The sequence below is a fragment of the Trichomycterus rosablanca genome, chromosome 3 (genome assembly GCF_030014385.1).
Source record: "Trichomycterus rosablanca isolate fTriRos1 chromosome 3, fTriRos1.hap1, whole genome shotgun sequence".
Classification (NCBI taxonomy): domain Eukaryota; kingdom Metazoa; phylum Chordata; class Actinopteri; order Siluriformes; family Trichomycteridae; genus Trichomycterus; species Trichomycterus rosablanca.
In genome coordinates this window covers 27131476-27146324 of record NC_085990.1, presented here as the reverse complement: position 1 = coordinate 27146324, position 14849 = coordinate 27131476, and the positions used below count along the sequence as shown (strand labels likewise).

Below are 14849 nucleotides of genomic sequence, written 5' to 3'. Positions count from 1 at the left end.
GAGAAGAAGGAAATCACTGAGTAAAGTATTCTTCCTTTCGTGCAATTACACCTACAAAATACAACACTATTGAAATAAAGAAGGAGATAATAGAGAAATATGAGAGTTATTGTTGTTTCTGGTAGATACATTTTATAAAAAAGAAAGAAATGTATTATGGTGTATGGTACAGCACACGTACTGTACTGAAATGTGATGTGTGTTTATGTACAGTACTACTGTGTATTGTTGTTTATTATTGTTTATTACAGTAATGTCTATTCTATAATTTAAAATTTAAGGGAAAATATACTTGTATTTATAACAAAAAAGACCATTTAAGACATTAGAAAGGTTAGGTAAGGGAAGGTTTGGGAGGTCTGGCACAGATTAATTCCATTTACATTATTTCTTATGGGAAAAACAGGTTTAACTAACGAACATTTTGACTTAAGAACAGCCCTTTGGAAACAGTTAAATTCGTAAGTCAAGGGTCTACTATAATCTTAATTAGTTGCTGCAGCCCTGGATAATCACTGATAATAAATACACACAGAAGTGCAGAAAAAGCTTGTTGTTAAAGTTATTTACTAAATTAAATTAATTAGCAATTTTGTATCTATTAATCAAAAAGTCATGCCGAACATCAAAATTACACACAAGACCTACCAGCTTGAGATCTTCCACATACGCGGTCATCGCTTCTTCCTTTGGCATATCTCCAAGTCCATGCCAAGCATCCCTGAAACAAAAGATGAATCACTTTCTGACTGCCTCTTTACCAACTTTACCGCTACTGCTTTAAGTTATTTGACTGGGCCATTCCAAAACGATTTTTTTCAGCAAGCAAACTACATCTCAGCTTCAGCTTACAGACTGATCACCTCACGTTCTCCTCAAGAAAGTTCTGATACTGTGTGGAATTGTGGAATTCAATCCAGATCTATGTGCACTAAAACAGCACCACACTAACACACTACATACACCGATCAGCCATAACATTAAAACCACCTCCTTGTTTCTACACTCACTGTCCATTTTATCAGCTCCACTTACCATTTAGAAGCGCTTTGTAGTTCTACAATTACTGACTGTAGTCCATCTGTTTCTCTGCATGCTTTGTTAGCCCCCTTTCATGCTGTTCTTCAATGGTCAGGACTCTCTCAGGACCACCACAGAGCAGGTATTATTTGGGTAGTGGATTATTCTTAGCACTGCAGTGACACTGACATGGTGGTGGTGTGTTAGTGTGTGTTGTGCTGGTATGAGTGGATCAGACACAGCAGCACTGCTGGAGTTTTTAAACACCTCACTGTCACTGCTGGACTGAGAATAGTCCACCAACCAAAAACATCCAGCCAACAGCGCCCTGTGGGCAGCGTCATGTGACCACTGATGAAGGTCTAGAAGATGACCAACTCAAACAGCAGCAATAGATGAGCGATCGTCTCTGACTTTACATCTACAAGGTGGACCAACTAGGTAGGAGTGTCTAATAGAGTGCACAGTGAGTGGACACGGTACTTAAAAACTCCAGCAGCACTGCTGTGTCTGATCCACTCATACCAGCACAACACACACTAACACACCACCACCATGTCAGTGTCACTGCAGTGTAAAGAATGATCCACCACCTAAATAATACCTGCTCTGTGGTGGTCCTGACCATTGAAGAACAGGGTAAAAGCAGGCTTAAAAGGTATGTAGAGAAACAGATGGACTACAGTCAGTAATTGTAGAACTACAAAGTGCTTCTATATGGTAAGTGGAGCTGATAAAATGGACAGTGAGTGTAGAAACAAGGAGGTGGTTTTAATGTTATGGTTGATCAGTGTATATACATACAGTATAATGTCCAATAGGTGCTCGGGTGGCGCAGCAGTAAATTACTCTTGCCCCATACTGCTGGGGTCCAGGATTTGCATCCAAAAAATTGGATTTTTGTCTGCGTTTTCCATATTATCAAGTCCCCTAGAAGTTCTATTTTTTGCCTAGTCCCTTCATGTTGTGAAGTCATAAACACTGACCTTAGCTGAGGCTATTTTTTCGTTATCTTTTCCAACTTTTAAAAGGATGGAGATTACTGGGCAGATTCACCAGTGTGAAAGTTGATTGACTATGAAAATAAGGTTTATGATTCTACAGCCTAAAAAAATTCATTTTGTTTTCAAAACACTAAAAGAACTGTAGGCTAGGACTAATATTATTTTTCTTTTCGGTGTATTTATGGTGAGCAACTGCCCTCAGCGCCCCTCCTGGAGACCTCAGATTAACTGTCAGCACATTTTCAAGGACATTTGGTTGCTTTTTTTTTAAACTGAATGAAGATAAACACACTGTTTACAGTGTGACCAACCTCTGAGTGACCTGACATGCAGATAAAGGCCACTGTGTCCTTCCACTTTCAGAAACATCAGTCAGCATCCAAAAAGTGGACAGAATAACAGAAACATAGTAAGATGATGTAAAGAGTGTGCTCGGTTCTGTAAAACCGTCTTTATATTTGTTGGCTGTTACGGGAGAACACGACCATGCAAAGGATTCACTGGACCAGATCACCGTCCATATCATTATGGATCCATCACTGTACAACTTAAAATTTTGCCTGAATACAATTCAAGCAATTTAGGGTTAGGGGCCTTGCTCAGTGGCCCAAAAGTGGAAACTTGGTTGTGCTGTGGCTTTTCATCACTAGTACAATTCCTCAATGACAAAGCCGCTCTAGCAGTTTGGCAGCTGAAGGCATTCTTTGGTTAAATGTTTTTATTACAGTGCTTAAAGCAAACAATCTATAAAGACATGATCTGGTAAGTTTGGTGTGGAGAAACTCCAGTGGTCTGTACAGAGATCAGAACACCTTTGAAACCAGTTGAAATGCTGATTGCGAGCCAGGCCTTTTCATCCAACATCAGTGTCTGAACTCACAAATGCTTAATTGTATGGAAAGTCTCCCCAATAGGCAACTTTGGCCATATGGTGTATATTGCTAGCCTGACCACCACTAAGAATACCCAAGTCTCAAGTTTGTGTCTCAGCGGGGCTATCGGCCTGGCTGGGTGATCAACAGACACAGTTGGCCATGTCTGGGAAAGGAAAGGCTAGATGGGGAATCATCTTTCTGCCTCTGCAACAGAGACTTGTACTCTCTGATAATAGATAATGAGTAAATAGCCTGATCCTCTGTACATGTCAGGGTAAGAATGCTGCCAGCTAGGGTATTGTGCAACTAACAGAGGCTGCTAGAGTACACCAGGGAATCAAGCATATTGAAATTGGGACAAAAAGTCAATCAAAAGTTTTAGAACACTCCATTTTTTTCAGATCAAATCGTGCTTATCATATTAGAAGTTTGTTATTTTGCAGCTTGCTTTTCAAAAAAATGCTCGTTTGGCTTTCCTCCCACCCCAGAAGGTCAGGGCTGAAGTCCACAAATGTGTGTATGTGTGTTTTACTGTGCAGTCAGCATAACTAGATGAACTACAATAAAGCAACTGTCCACCAATCAACCATAGCTGTGAAAGCCAATAATTATATAATATATGGCAAAATGTATGTGGACACACCACATAATTATTGATTTTAGGTGTCTGAGACACCTCTATTATTAAAAGTAAAAAATATATTTTCAAAAATGTTAAAAATGAGAAAGGGGCACAGTGGTCCACTAGGTCACCACTGATGAGATCTGAGTTTGAATCTCAGCTGCGCTACACAGACATGATTGGCTATGACTGCGGGTGGGGGATGGCCAAAGCCCTGCAATGGATTGGCGCCCTGTCCAAGGTATTCCTGCTTTTCGCCCAGTATTTAGCGATGAAACTGGATCCAAAACCAGAACAACCCTAACCAAGATAAAGCAGTGGATAAAAATGAAATAAAATTAAGCAAATGCCTTTTCATCTTTCAGCATGACTGTGCCTTTGTGCATAAAACCAGGTCTGTAAAGTCACGGCCTGACAACGTTTGATGAGAAGGAACTCAAGGGGCCTGCATAGAGCCTTAATCTCAACCCTATTATACACCTTTGGGATGAATAAAAACACAGAATGTGAGTTCATTTGTTCAACATTAGTGCTCGATAACCATGTATCATGATGCATATGGCATCTTCTTCAACTCCAAAACATACATGCCTTAAATGTTTGTTTGTTTTTGTAACACAACGTTGTCATATCTATGACATTCATGGCGGGAATCAGTGTTTTACTCTAGTTTTATTTGTTTTGTATTATATACATGTTTTCAGTTTTATATTACTAAGGAAATTTTGAATTATTTCCAAATTATCCTGGGTGAAAACTTTTAATGTATTGGGCATATGTAGTTTCTGTCTTTCACTTTTGTACTTTGGGCATTCAATCAGGACGTGTTTAATTATGGTGATTGGTGTGTGGCAGTCTAAACAAAGTTGAATATTAAGTGTTTGTGTGTTAGTCTGGTATGGCCTATTCTACATCTACTGTATATTACTTGATCTGTGCGTTTCCATGGTGCATTTTTGTTTTATTTTGGATGTTGGGGTGAATCTCATGTAGTTTATTGTTTGTTTGTGTGTTCCATTAAAGTTGTCATTTATTTTTTATGTATTCATTTATGTCCATTGGTGGAAGTTTATGATTATTTGTTGAGTTCTTTCTCTTGCCAACTGGTCAGTTCTTTCATTTCCTGATATTCCACAATGTCCAGGTATCCAGCACAGTCTGATATCATTTTTTTTTTAATCAGTAAGTTCTTTTATGGTGCTCTGTATTTGGGTTATTGTTGGGTGTTCGGCTGTGAGCAGAACACGCCTTAAATAAAGAGACTTTTTGTCCAGTACCATTTGACTTTGCCGACAGGATCCCAGAACCCCGGGCGAGGAGTGTCGCATGGGCCTTGAGTGGCTTGCTTGTAGTAGCTGTAAAATTTCAGCATCATTTCGTTGGACGGCTGAAAGGAACCTGCAATATAAAACAGAAAAATCATCTCAGTTGTCAACAATACAAGATCTTGTGGCCTTTGTGTAAATTACCAGCTCTTTATAACATTGTAACTTTTATTATGTACCAATTATTCCGACAACTAATCTTTAAACCTGTATTGCTTTAATCAACCACCAGTGAGTACTTCAAACAGGACAAATTCCATTCTCACCCAGCGAGAGTTGTTTTGGTGACTTAATACAGTACGTAGGTCAATCATATTGAACATTAACCTACTGGCCTAAACCACTGTAAAACATTACACTGTTTTTACATTTTTTAATGCAATTTACATTCATAGGTTCTGAACAACAAAGGTATTGACCACAGACATTTGAAGCATAGATATCAGAACCGCTAATATGAGTTCAACAGCACAGTCATGTTTTATGCAGTTTGCATCACAACTGCTATTCAGCATCACTGTGGCATGTGAGGCTTAGGGTTATGTTAAATGTTTAGCTGATGGTAGTAACTCAGAGTTAAACTTGTAAATACTTCAACCCAGCCATCTGGCCATAACAACTTGACCTCAGTCAAAGCGACGGAGGTCTATATGCTGATCAGTTCTGCTCCATTTAACACATGAACTATGAGGAACTACCATCAAACCAACAATTCAAAACTCCCTGATCCTCACACGTGCCATTGTTATACATTTTTGAAAGGAATCCTAATGTCCTAATGTTTTGGCTCATCTTCCATTCATAATTAATAATCATTCTGACCAAAAAACAGTCAAATTCTAACTAAGATTCAGGGATCTTGACTCACCTTTGGGCTTAACAAAGGTGGTTTTGACTACAATCCCTGTGTTGGCATGAGAGTATTTAGACACTTAGATCAGATTAACAGAACTGTATGACCTAGTTTACGAATGACTCTGAGCTTGCTGAAATCACATACGGTTTGTACTGAGATGTGTACAGCCAAAATCACCAAACTGTGAACTATGAGACATTAATGCAAGCTTATACTTCACTCAGTAACAGAACTCACCATTTGAAGGCAAATTTTTGATCACTTTAACAGCAGCATTAAACCGTTGCTCATACACGGGTTTATCATCACTTTCCATCATGACTATAGTGTGTCCAGATCAAGACAATTACACCTGAGGAAACAGAAACAATAGTAGTAGCCTACAGTGTAATCTGACTCAAAAGTTTCAGAAATATATAGGGTCACATGAAAAAGGAGGCAATACATTATTTTACCAGTAATAAACAGTTGTATTATTACCTAACTTCTGCCTTAGTAAAGCTTCCAGAGTCGATTGTTTTTGTTAAGCGTTCACAAATTAAAATATTATGTCTTAAGCCAAAATGTGCCTGTTTTTATAGCTTTACATGAATGAATGATTCCTTTTGGCTGATCCCATTTTGTGTCACCACAGTGGATCATTTATCCACACGTTAGACTTGGCACTGTTTCTATGCCAGATGCCCTTGTTGTCACAACCCACATCTTTGTTTGGCAGTGTTTGCCCACTCTGCCTTGAAGAAAAACAGACCCAAAGCATAATGCTCCCATCATCATGTTTCATTGTGTGTATGTTGTATTTGTGACAATCATACCTTTTGGACATAACACATTTTTTCACATACATCTGGCAGACTTGTAGCCAGGCTTGGATGTCTTGCCACCCTACCCTACAGTCCAGACATGTGGGAGATTGTTGTCGCATATTGTACACAACCAGTACTTGTCAGAAATCCCTACAGCTCCTTAAACGTTGCTGTTGGTCTCTTGGCAGCCTCATGGACCAATGTTCCCTTTTTTCTTTTCATCAATTGTAGAGGGATGTCCAGTTTTGGCTAATGTCGCTGTTGTGCCATAATTTATCCACTTTGTGATGATCGTCTTTACTGTGTTCCATGGTATGTTAAATGCTTTTAAACTTTTTGTACCCTTCTCCTAATTGATAACTTTAAACAATGAGATCTCTTAGATAGTTTAAAGGCTTTTTGCTGACCATGACTTTTGCTGTAAGATGCAATTACTTAAATGTTAGGAAAATCCTACTAGAACAGATTAACTTTATATAGGGTTAATCAGAGTCAATTGAATCTGAGTCTTTGTTACTATTCAGCATGAATTTGTATGTGATTGGTTCATTTTAAACACATTTCCAATTATAAGGGGGTGCGCACACTTAAGCAACCACATTATTTTAAGTTTTTCATCTCTATACAATTTCAGGTTGTTTTTATTTTGAACTGCACACATAATAGGTTACCTGTCATTTTAACAGAGGTGTGTATACTTTTCATATCCATTGTACATGGTTGATTTTTTTAATACCTTTCAGCAATGGGTGTGACCTACATCTTAAAATTCAGTATGAATTCATTAATTAAAATGGTGTCCACATACCTTTGGCCATATAGTGTGAATAAACTTCCCAAAAACAGCCTAAGAACAAAAAAAATTAAAAAAAAAAGATTTTGGCCTTGTGTACAATCACTTTGCACAAGGCCAAATATCAGCTGAGGGGTATAAAGACCATTCCCACTGAAGTGCACAAAATGGGCAAATGTATGTGAGACAAGAAACATTCCAATTCATCCCAAAGGTGATCAAAGGGGTTAAGGTCAGGGCTTTGTGCAGGCCACTGGAGTTTCTCAAACAATATGGAGAAAACCTAAGCAAAACAGTCCTGCTAGAACAGGAAAAAGCCTTCCCCAAACTGTTGCCACAAAGTTTAAAGCATTACTTTTATTTTATTTATTTTATTTTAGCCACCTGCTTGTTATGAGTCTGAGTAAAACACCTAAACTAAATCATTGAAAGGGTGTGCTTCCATTTTATGTACTCATGAATGTGCTTGTGTCTGCAAGTAAATGCTTTCAAAAGCTAGTGGAAAATCTTTCCAAAAGAGTGGAGGCTGTTAATGCAGCAAATATCAGCAACTTCATGATAATAAATCAGGTAGTTTTAGTTCCAGACTGGGATAAGAATGCATTTAATTAGGGTGTAATTATCATTTTTTTATGAATATGTATTATAATAATAACAGTAATAATAATAAAGATTAGTTAGGTATATATTAGTAATAACAGTACTAGAATAAAAGATGAGTAAATAGTAACTATACAGCTGTAACTATAACTATATAAGGATGGTGAAAAATAACTAACTATACGTATATATATATATATATATATATATATATATATATATATATATATATATATATATATATATATATATATATATATATATATATATATATATATATATGTATATACAGGGGTTGGACAAAATAACTGAAACACCTGGTTTTAGACCACAATAATTTATTAGTATGGTGTAGGGCCTCCTTTTGCGGCCAATACAGCGTCAATTCGTCTTGGAAATGACATATACAAGTCCTGCACAGTGGTCAGAGGGATTTTAAGCCATTCTTCTTGCAGGATAGTGGCCAGGTCACTACGTGATGCTGGTGGAGGAAAACGTTTCCTGACTCGCTTCTCCAAAACACCCCAAAGTGGCTCAATAATATTTAGATCTGGTGACTGTGCAGGCCATGGGAGATGTTCAACTTCACTTTCATGTTCATCAAACCAATCTTTCACCAGTCTTGCTGTGTGTATTGGTGCATTGTCATCCTGATACACGGCACCGCCATTGGATGCACATGGTCCTCCAGAATGGTTCGGTAGTCCTTGGCAGTGACGCGCCCATCTAGCACAAGTATTGGGCCAAGGGAATGCCATGATATGGCAGCCCAAACCATCACTGATCCACCCCCATGCTTCACTCTGGGCATGCAACAGTCTGGGTGGTACGCTTCTTTGGGGCTTCTCCACACCGTAACTCTCCCGGATGTGGGGAAAACAGTAAAGGTGGACTCATCAGAGAACAATACATGTTAAACATTGTCCACAGCCCAAGATTTGCGCTCCTTGCACCATTGAAACCGACGTTTGGCATTGGCACGAGTGACCAAAGGTTTGGCTATAGCAGCCCGGCCGTGTATATTGACCCTGTGGAGCTCCCGACGGACAGTTCTGGTGGAAACAGGAGAGTTGAGGTGCACATTTAATTCTGCCGTGATTTGGGCAGCCGTGGTTTTATGTTTTTTGGATACAATCCGGGTTAGCACCCGAACATCCCTTTCAGACAGCTTCCTCTTGCGTCCACAGTTAATCCTGTTGGATGTGGTTTGTCCTTCTTGGTGGTATGCTGACATTACCCTGGATACCGTGGCTCTTGATACATCACAAAGACTTGCTGTCTTGGTCACAGATGCGCCAGCAAGACGTGCACCAACAATTTGTCCTCTTTTGAACTCTGGTATGTCACCCATAATGTTGTGTGCATTGCAATATTTTGAGCAAAACTGTGCTCTTACCCTGCTAATTGAACCTTCACACTCTGCTCTTACTGGTGCAATGTGCAATTAATGAAGATTGGCCACCAGACTGGTCCAATTTAGCCATGAAACCTCCCACACTAAAATGACAGGTGTTTCAGTTATTTTGTCCAACCCCTGTATATATGTGTGTATATATATATATATATATATATATATATATATATATATATATATATATATATACAGTGTATCACAAAAGTGAGTACACCACTCACATTTCTGCAGATATTTAAGTATATCTTTTCATGGGACAACACTGACAAAATGACACTTTGACACAATGAAAAGTAGTCTGTGTGCAGCTTATATAACAGTGTAAATTTATTCTTCCCTCAAAATAACTCAATATACAGCCATTAATGTCTAAACCACCGGCAACAAAAGTGAGTACACCCCTTAGTGAAAGTTCCTGAAGTGTCAATATTTTGTGTGGCCACCATTATTTCCCAGAACTGCCTTAACTCTCCTGGGCATGGAGTTTACCAGAGCTTCACAGGTTGCCACTGGAATGCTTTTCCACTCCTCCATGACGACATCACGGAGCTGGCGGATATTCTTTGCGCTCCTCCACCTTCCGCTTGAGGATGCCCCAAAGATGTTCTATTGGGTTTAGGTCTGGAGACATGCTTGGCCAGTCCATCACCTTTACCCTCAGCCTCTTCAATAAAGCAGTGGTCGTCTTAGAGGTGTGTTTGGGGTCATTATCATGCTGGAACACTGCCCTGCGACCCAGTTTCCGGAGGGAGGGGATCATGCTCTGCTTCAGTATTTCACAGCACATATTGGAGTTCATGTGTCCCTCAATGAAATGTAACTCCCCAACACCTGCTGCACTCATGCAGCCCCAGACCATGGCATTCCCACCACCATGCTTGACTGTAGGCATGACACACTTATCTTTGTACTCCTCACCTGATTGCCACCACACATGCTTGAGACCATCTGAACCAAACAAATTAATCTTGGTCTCATCAGACCATAGGACATGGTTCCAGTAATCTATGTCCTTTGTTGACATGTCTTCAGCAAACTGTTTGCGGGCTTTCTTGTGTAGAGACTTCAGAAGAGGCTTCCTTCTGGGGTGACGGCCATGCAGACCAATTTGATGTAGTGTGCGGTGTATGGTCTGAGCACTGACAGGCTGCACTCAGCTTCTTTGGACGACCAACGCGAGGTCTGTTCTGAGTGGACCCTGCTCTTTTAAAACGCTGGATGATCTTGGCCACTGTGCTGCAGCTCAGTTTCAGGGTGTTGGCAATCTTCTTGTAGCCTTGGCCATCTTCATGTAGCGCAACAATTCGTCTTTTAAGATCCTCAGAGAGTTCTTTGCCATGAGGTGCCATGTTGGAACTTTCAGTGACCAGTATGAGAGAGTGTGAGAGCTGTACTACTAAATTGAACACACCTGCTCCCTATGCACACCTGAGACCTAGTAACACTAACAAATCACATGACATTTTGGAGGGAAAATGACAAGCAGTGCTCAATTTGGACATTTAGGGGTGTAGTCTCTTAGGGGTGTACTCACTTTTGTTGCCGGTGGTTTAGACATTAATGGCTGTATATTGAGTTATTTTGAGGGAAGAATAAATTTACACTGTTATATAAGCTGCACACAGACTACTTTTCATTGTGTCAAAGTGTCATTTTGTCAGTGTTGTCCCATGAAAAGATATACTTAAATATCTGCAGAAATGTGAGGGGTGTACTCATTTTTGTGATACACTATATATATATATATATATATATATATAGACATGATATATTTCTAATATGCTGCCACACTTTGGGTTCGCGTCTCCAAATGTATTTAACCAGTTTAATAAATGTCACTTTAGCTGTTGAACTTTGTATTAGGAAAGCAGATTTTTCCAGTTTCTTTTAACCAATAACTGACCGTCATTAGCAGAAGGATAAGATAACTGACAGGCAACAGAAAACGCAATGAGTTTCATATCTTCAAGGCTTCATGCTTTATTGCTAAAAAAAGGTAACGTAGTAAAGGTGGCAGTAATGTAGATCAGTAAGATGATCATAAACACTGTGAACAGAACCAGTTCAACGTCATGAATGTAGATTTTATACAGAGACGGTCGAAAACAGTTTATTCCAAGCTTTAATTAAACCTGCTAATGAATAATAATGAATAGAGGTGCAGTGAATATTTTAAAGCCCTTCCAGACAACATTAATGTGCTTATTATAAGATGATCATCATTATTCCACCTTTATACTGGAGCATGATGCAAAATCTCCACATCATTCCTTACAGATCCACATGTGCAGAGTTCCGCTCCATACATCACTCCAAACAGCTTCAGGTTTTGGACTTAAATGTCAAATTGTTCAGTTGTTTATGATTTAAATAATATAAATGCATAAGTTTTTATTGTTTAGGTTAGAACTGCAATTCTGGGTGCTCAAATAGTGCAGCTATAAAACACACTAGCCCACCACCGCTGAGATCTTAAGTTTGAATATCAGCTCTGCTATCGGCCTGCTGGGCACCTACACAGACATGACTTTCTATGTCTGAGGTGGGCAGGCCTAAGGGGTTTCTCATTGCTGCTGCAACTGCGGCCTCCTCTGGCTGGCCAAAGGCTCCAGCACAAAGATGGTGAATAATGGAGTTTATTAGTTATTAGTTTATAAGTTCCATTTACAACCCAGAGACGCCCTACATCTCAACTGTGCTATACTTTAGAGGTAAATCAACAGTAGGAAGAAAAACTAAGACTTGGAGGAAGAAAAGTAATGAGCAGAAAAAGGAAAAAGTTTTGAGCTAAGCTTTATAGGCAGAGATTGCAGAGCAGCCATGAAGAGATTGTGGGAGAGAGTTCCAGAGTTTGAGAGCAGTAGAACTGCCATCCGCTAATTTAAGTCTTGTACATGGTACAACCAGAAGTCCAGTGCCAGAAAGTGGGAGGGACAGTAAGGATGAAGGAGCTCACTAAGATATATATGGACAAGAACATGAAGGGCTTTAAAGGTAAGCAAGAAAAGTTTGTACTTTATATGGGAGGATATTGGTAACGACTGAAGGAGGATGGGGGGATGTGAACAGAACACTTAGCAAAAGTGATGACTCTGGATGCTGAATTTTAAATGAATTGTTGCTAGTTCAGAAGTTTAACAGGGAGGCCTTTTAGAAATAGTGTTGCACTAATCCAGCTGTGAAAAAATGAAGACATATACCAGCATTTTGGCGTCATTATAGCTGAGCAGAGGACGGAGGCATGAAATGTTGCACAAGTGATAAAATGCGGCTGTCATTCATTTTCAATTAGAGATGGTGATTTCCGGTGACAGGAGGCAGTCTGAATGTTGGTGACAGAAAGTGGGTGGAGTTTTCTTTTTCTTGTACAGGTTTAAAAAGAACCCCATCCACATATACAGTGAGACAGTGAGAACTGAGAAACCAGTACTTTTGGGCACTCTACCAATACTTCATCTTGTCTATATAAAGTAGTAAGCAATTAGATAATCAGTGTTGTAAATAAGTAATGTATACGGTAAGTGACATAGATAAAACTATGGGGGATGTGGTGCTGATTTAAAGCAATATACCATCAGTGTAACAATAAAACTTAAGGCCATGATTACAAAGAATCTGGCATAATGGAGAAATGCACAGTACAAATAGGATGGGTCCAAATACAAAATCTTGGGACACTCCCTGAGCAACTGCAGTGGTAGAAAAGCCTGTAAAGCCTGACATCGAGCAAGGGAGCTGGGAGCAGATGCCTTGGGAGGTTAAAGAATTTTTACAAGTTTTGGGCCTTAATAGAGACAATAATAGAGCCATAATAATGGTAGGAAGATTGGGCAGTATTTAGAGCATTCCTGTCTAAGCAGACATTCTCACTAAAGAGTAAATAATGAGTCGTGATTCCTGTTTTCTTGTAGAGGCGCTCAAGACGCCTTCCATTTGCCTTCATGACCCTAGGCTCAGGGGTAAAATATGGGGAGATACCAGTTTAGTTTTAAGAAGGGCATGCTATTAAGTATGTTTGATATGATGTCATTGCAAAATAAAACCCTATCATCAAGAGAGAAGAGTTCATAACAGTTTGAAGGGAGCTTATGGTCCGTGAAACCAACAACAAAACCAGTAACAGAATCATTATTTGGACTAGGGCTGACCACTTTTTCATGTCCGATACTGATACCGATACTGCAAATTGAGTACCTGCCGATACCGATACCAATCCGATAACGTCATTTCTCCTCTCAAACAACTAAGCAGTAATAATACATGTCTTAATGCACCATGGATAAACTAGCTATCTAAATAACAATGCTCAGACTGTGAAACAAATATTCTAAAGGAATAAATACATACTAACCCTAACCTACAACATCACACTTATGCAAAACTGCTGTTTTTATTTTCACTTTTACACACACAGAACATTTAGCAGCTTTTTTTGGCTTGTTTAACAAAAGTGTCTACAATTGGAAGATGTGGATGTCAATTAAACGTGATGGACCAATTAGAATTGACGAAGAGTTGAGATTTTCCGTACAAGTTCTGTCACGTTTTATATGATTAAAACCTGCTGGATTTTAAAGAGGACATCTGTGGCTAAACGGGAAACGGTGTAGTTAGTTTTATTTCCTAACACTAATGGATTAATAGTTGAGGATGTGAGAGATCTCCAACAGATAAGATAGGTTCAAGATAGGTTTTCTTTATCTCAGGTGAGCGATTTATTATTTATAAAGCGATTTTTAATAAAAATAAAAGCAGAGTGGATGGAATATGCCATTGTGAGCAGTTCATTTAGATCAGACAAGAAGTGAGAACCAGATTTTGGATGACTATAGATTAGCAACAGTAGCTAATGAGTATAGAAGAAAACCCTTTAAGTAACATCATAAACAACAACTTATTCTGCCTGCAAGTTACAATGGAAAATGACCCACTAAACCATCACCTTTCCCTGTGAGGCATTGCTTACATGAATTAGTACAACCCTTGGGCATAGACAAGTTAAAGTAAAGGTAATCTCGGGGCCGTTGCCAGGTTTCAATCAACAAAAGAATGTATAGATTATTGGATGATCAGTTCATCAATCAAAGACGTCTTATTAGTCTAATTTAGCAGGGATCATGGTTGTAGTTGGGGAGGAAGTGGAAGTGTGGGTATCCAACTTGCAGAGAGTACAAAAAACACCATGATTAATCATATGTGAAGTTGTCCTGGTCCTAAAAGCTCATATGAGAGTCGACATAACTGAGATGCAGTCTTCCAAGGCATAGCGAGCGAAGAGAGAACAAGAGGACAGGTGGATACACCTCGGCTGACGTGTAATTCTGACTAAACAGCTAAATGTCTGAAATTCCAGACGGGCATGCATATTTAAGATTTTTAATCCAATTGCAGAGTATGTGAACAACACTGCAGGAATACAAGACCAAACCGTCTAAAACAGTGATCAAAATAGAAAAAAAGAAGAGCATGTTTAGTCCAAAGAATAGTCTTGGCACAATTTGTCCGACCACGTTAGCCAACACGCTATACACCGA

General features: G+C 39.1%; 1 protein-coding gene across 3 annotated transcripts in view; it reads right to left on the bottom strand.

The window, feature by feature from the left end:
* The window catches only part of acbd5a (acyl-CoA binding domain containing 5a), a 40246-nt gene that overhangs the window by 23220 nt on the left and 2177 nt on the right, over nt 1–14849 (bottom strand). For all 3 annotated transcript variants that reach the window (XM_062991131.1, XM_062991132.1, XM_062991133.1), the window contains exons 2-4: nt 5940–6054; nt 4799–4919; nt 649–721 (exon numbers count right to left, since the gene is read on the bottom strand). In XM_062991131.1, the coding sequence (XP_062847201.1) occupies nt 649–721; nt 4799–4919; nt 5940–6021 (276 nt within the window). In that variant the 5' untranslated portion in view covers nt 6022–6054. The remainder of the gene's footprint in view (nt 1–648; nt 722–4798; nt 4920–5939; nt 6055–14849) is intronic.